The following is a 5,107-nucleotide window of genomic DNA, read 5'->3' on the forward strand; positions in this document are numbered from 1 at the left end:
ACGGCCTTGAGTTCATCCTGGGCTGCCCCATACACGGCGATGAGGGTCCATGTGAAGTTGTCAGCTTTGTTTCGGATATGGAGTTTAATATGAAACTCTCCTTCTGAACTAGCCAAAACATCCATAGTCTCTGTGTTAACGCCGAGTAAAATGCCTCCGGAACGACCTCGAGGTGGTCGTGAAATCTAGTTATAATCTATCCCGCCAGAAAGGCGGTTAAGCAGACTTACTGAGAAATCACGTCTCCCCGTTTCAGATAAAACCAAAAAAAACTAAATTGTACTCCCTATTACATTCCACAATGAATAGATGTTTAGCCAAGTCACCAAGACCTCTGCTATTAAAGAACATGACATTCATGAGGAAACAATAGGAGATTTAGAAAATTTCCCCCTTTTAGAGGGTTCACGACCCTTTTTGATCGATCAGACTTGGATTTACGACCGGAAGCTGTAAGCTCAATCAATGAACTAAGCTCGGGTTCCTCCAAACCCACGTCCGAAACCTCCCCTACTACATGAGCGAGTAGCTGACCATCTGATGTGGCATGCAGCTCCTCCTCATCTAGATGTGAGATAAAAGATTTGCTAGAAACTCGTGGAGTAACCTTCAATCAGTCCTATTCCAAATGTCTCAAAGCGTTTGCGGAAACAGAAATATCATTCTCATTATTTCATACACTAACACCCACATTATTTAACTTAGCAACAATGGATGTAGTAGAAAAAGATAAAAATGAATTGGGCGATGACGAAGTACCTTGGTTGTCAAGGTTCTGCATAGCTTTATGCCGCATAGCCTTGGTCAAAGAGTCCTCATCGGTGTCCGTCCTTCCATCATCGGCCACCGCATGACGACCACTTTGGCGTGTGGGTGTCACCCCCGGTGAAGGATGTCGCGCATGCACCGCTGCCGGAGGAGGGGATGAGGGTGGAGTAGCAACCCCCTCCCCGGCAATCTCGACCGCCGGTACACGTGGCGCCGCTGCCAAAGATGGCCTAACTGCAGACATGGGTGAGGCGAACACGTCCGGCTCCGCCTGAGACCGAAGAGCAGCCGCGGACACGTCCGACTCCGACTGAGACCGAACAGCAGCCGCAGGTGCAACAATGCATGGCTGCACACCCGGGGGTAGGCCTTCACGTCCAAGCCCACTAGAAGCATGCATGTCTAGCTCTACGTGAGCTGCATGCATGTCTTGCTCCACCTGAGCTGCCTGCTTATCCTCTTTGACTTATTACAGTATTGATAGGAAGATATCTGGTGCTAGAATTGATTATTCACTATACATAAAATCAGGCATGAGGCTACATATCACCATCTGAAATTTGGTAATGCCCCTACCTCTTTCTTAATGACAACCTACAAATGCATAAAATCATTATTTCTCTACTTAGGTCTGTCAGCATCTCTTTTGTATTATTTCCTTAGTTTTTCATAAAATGGGACTGATTGTTATCACCATTTGTGATTGCGATCTCAGATTTGGCTATACCAGCAAATCAAGTAATCACCAATTTGGTTTCTCTGCTTTGTGTTTTCACTATAGGATAACGATTCGACATCAGATTGAAGAATTGGAAATGTCTTTTTTTTTTCTTAGTCTACTGAATTAGAGGCCAAATCTTATTGTGTAATTTTGTTCTGGAAGCTTGAACTGACGAAACTGCTTAGGTGCTCAGGTATTAATGCATATAAGCTTCTGAGTGTTAGGAATAATCTTACTACTCTTGCGGCTGAGTAAATTTACTACAAGATTGTTTCTATGTATAGTCTAACAAAGCTGTGTATGCTTGGTTCATGGACCTACTTATCTTCTGATATATACCTTCCTCTACAATTGTCAGTCTAGACGCATCTTGCTTTCTTCCACTGCTCCATCTCTTTATCGTTCCACACTTTTTCAGCATGTCGGTTAAGCATTCATTATTGCTAAATGTCATGGACTAAGACAATGTTAATGCCATCCGCCCTGCTGCAAGTACCTTTGGGAGGTGTGCATTTAACTAAATATCCATCCACTGATTTCAGGTGTATGTCATGAGCTTTACGTTTGTGAGTTGTAAAAGAGATACATGTGGTAAATGTTAAACTGCTGAACAATATGTTGCGTCTCCTACAATTTGCATTTGCATGTTCCTACATGGATATGATCTTAAAATAAGTGATGGTTCTCTTATGTGAAAAACAAGAAATGTGAAATGTTTGCAAAGTGTCTGCTCTTCTTTGGCCCTGTGGAGTCCAATATTATCTTCAAACCGCTGTGTTTCATTAAAGCACTATACACAGCTCCATTTTGTTGTTTTGTAAGCTGAGCATATTTTGTTAGCAGACAAGGTAATACGAAATGCCCCCCCCCCCCCCCCCCCCGCGCAAAAAAGAAGGTAATACGAAATGAAGAAGAATATGCCAACTCAGCGCAAATGAAGCGCTTGTGCATATCTGAAGAAATTTATGAGAAGAATTGTGTTGTTCAAATGAAGTGAAAGAAATCTTATGGAGACTCATAGTCGAACTTCTGTTTTGTATCCGTCTTTTTATGGTGTATAGCTGTGTCTGATTTCAAGTTTTAAAATTTATTATTTTTGTACGATTTCATGGGGAGTCCAATGTTAAACTTTGCGTATATGATTCTGTCTAATGTCTGTAATGCACTTTTGCTTCCAGGACATGTTCCCTGTAGTGGAACTTTTAACTTATTTAATTTACACCGCTGGAGCTTGGTTATGGTTCAGGACATCAATATAGTTTTTTATTTAGCACAATTTTTTTTCATAAGCTTTACCATTGTATCAGCGGACAGATTCATACGCTTGCCGCTAAAGTAGCACAAAAGTATAATAGGAGTAATTGATTAACGTGGGTTAGCCGACTGAAAGCTATTAGCCTGGTATTATCGGGCGCGGCAAAGCGCGCCTACCCATGTACTAGTTATTACTATCAAGCAAGGAATTCGCCGGGCTGTTCAGTGTCAAAACAAAATGTTGACCAGTCCATTTAATCGGCAAACATACAAAAACAAACGAAACGAACGGTATCCAGCGCCGCAAAGCACAGAATTAGCAGCTCATTTATAAGTTTGATTAGTCAAGTAGTCCTAAATAATCCAATTCATCCCCCCTAGCTCGAATATATTCCCCCTGTAATATAATGACAGAGACGATCGAGCTGCCCTGGTAATGGTCCGCACGCATGGCATGTTTGCTATGTTTGTCGACGGTCATGGCGAGCACGAACTGTGCTCTGCAAGGTCAACTCAAACATTTCCATCGAACATCCATATAACATCTTCGATCGCCATATAAATGCAGCCACGATCGGCCAGGATCTTCATCCATCCATCCATCCATTCCCTCTTCCTTGCTCGATCAGACCGTGCGCACATTGGTTCATCGAGTCCTCTGCCATGGCTTCCGCCACGTTCTTGATCTTGGTCGCGGCGGCGAGCCTCCTGGCCAGCTTTGCGCAGGCCGATTTGCAGTACGGTTACTACAACACGACGTGCCCGGGCGTGGAGGAGCTTGTGCGCACCGAGCTTGAGGCCATCTTCGCCGACGACTCCACCCTCCGCGCCGGCCTCCTCCGCCTCCACTTCCACGACTGCTTCGTCCGGGGCTGCGACGCTTCCCTCATGCTCAACTCCCACAACGGCACCGCTGAGAAGCACGCCGACCCTAACCTCACCGTGCGCGGCTACGAGGCCATCGAGGCCATCAAGAAGGTGGTGGAGAAAGCATGCCCCCTCGTCGTCTCCTGCGCCGACATCATGGCCATGGCCGCGCGCGACGCCGTCAATTTTGTACGTATTCCTTGATGTTACTAACTGGTACTCCATGGATTATGAAATTGCTTTGCTCATCATAAGCTGTCGTGGCGCAGAGCGCTGGGCCACGCTACGAGGTGGAGACCGGGCGCCGCGACGGGAACGTCTCCATGCTGGAGGAGGCCCTCACCAACCTGCCACCGGCCGATGGCAACGTCACCGTGCTCACCCAGTACTTCGCCGTCAAGAACCTCACCATGAAGGACATGGTCGTCCTCTCCGGTACGAAAGAATCATTCATAACTCGATCGCGCTCTTCTTTGTCTCCGATGACCTGACTCAACATGTCATACAATGCATGGATGCAGCGGCGCACACGATTGGAGTGACGCACTGCTCGTCCTTCTCCAAGCGGCTCTACAACTTCACTGGAGCCGGCGACCAGGACCCCTCGCTGGAGCCGGCGTACGGGAAGACGCTGACGACCAAGTGCCCAACGGAGAAGATGGCGAGCGTGGTGCCCATGGACGATGTGACGGTGGACAAGTTCGACCTGGGATACTACGAGTCCGTGTACAATCACCGGGCGGTGCTGCGCTCCGATGCCGCGCTGGTGGAGGACAGCCTCACCGGCGCCTACGTCGCGCTCATGAACAACGCCTCCTCTCTCGACATCTTCTTCGCCGACTTTGCCGTGGCCATGATCAACATGGGCAGGGCTGGCGTTCTCACCGGCACCCAAGGCGAGATCAGAGAGACCTGCGGCGTCTACGTCGACTGATATGATCGATCGTGAATCAAAATTCAATCTGACTATTTTTTTTATCTTCAATCTGTCTATTTGGTCTGACCGGTCGACTGTGATTTGCTACTCGATCGGAATTTATTTCTAGACGCAGGGTGCTACCCGCATATGCACCACAAGTTTTTTCGGTTGTAACATTTTCCCGTGAAGTTTTGAAAAGTTCATTGTGTTCGACGAGTTTTTGTACTATGTATAGTATACGAAGATAATGAGAATATATAATTCTAAAAAAAAGAGTTGTCTTAACTATAATGTGCCCAGATGATATGATATGCATACATTTTTAACGCATGGAGCAAGGACTGCCCTTCACTTAGCTTATTATATGCGTGCTTAATTAATACATGGGCCGATTAATTCCAGTATTGCATGGCCCATGCATGCAGGTGCGGATGGCAGCCCCCTGGCCGATCAGATGACGAGAAACGACGGCCGGCAAGATGGCGCAAGCATGGCCGGCACGTCGGCTGTGACAACCGCGCCCCTCTGACCCCGAGCAGGAGCAATCATCGATGATGATGGCCAGACACGAGGAGGCG

At 47.0% G+C, this 5,107-nt stretch overlaps 1 protein-coding gene across 1 annotated transcript; it reads left to right on the forward strand.

Moving 5' to 3' along the window:
- The first annotated feature begins 3,333 nt into the window (after positions 1-3,333).
- Positions 3,334-4,814, forward strand: LOC123153158 (peroxidase 1). The gene is made up of 3 exons (XM_044572410.1): positions 3,334-3,799; positions 3,880-4,045; positions 4,132-4,814. The coding sequence occupies exons 1-3, from the start codon at positions 3,407-3,409 to the stop codon at positions 4,542-4,544; spliced, it is 972 nt and encodes a 323-aa protein (XP_044428345.1). The 5' UTR covers positions 3,334-3,406; the 3' UTR covers positions 4,545-4,814.
- Positions 4,815-5,107: the final 293 nt, after the last annotated feature.

The sequence above is a fragment of the Triticum aestivum genome, chromosome 7A (assembly GCF_018294505.1).
Source record: "Triticum aestivum cultivar Chinese Spring chromosome 7A, IWGSC CS RefSeq v2.1, whole genome shotgun sequence".
NCBI classification, from domain to species: Eukaryota; Viridiplantae; Streptophyta; class Magnoliopsida; order Poales; family Poaceae; genus Triticum; species Triticum aestivum.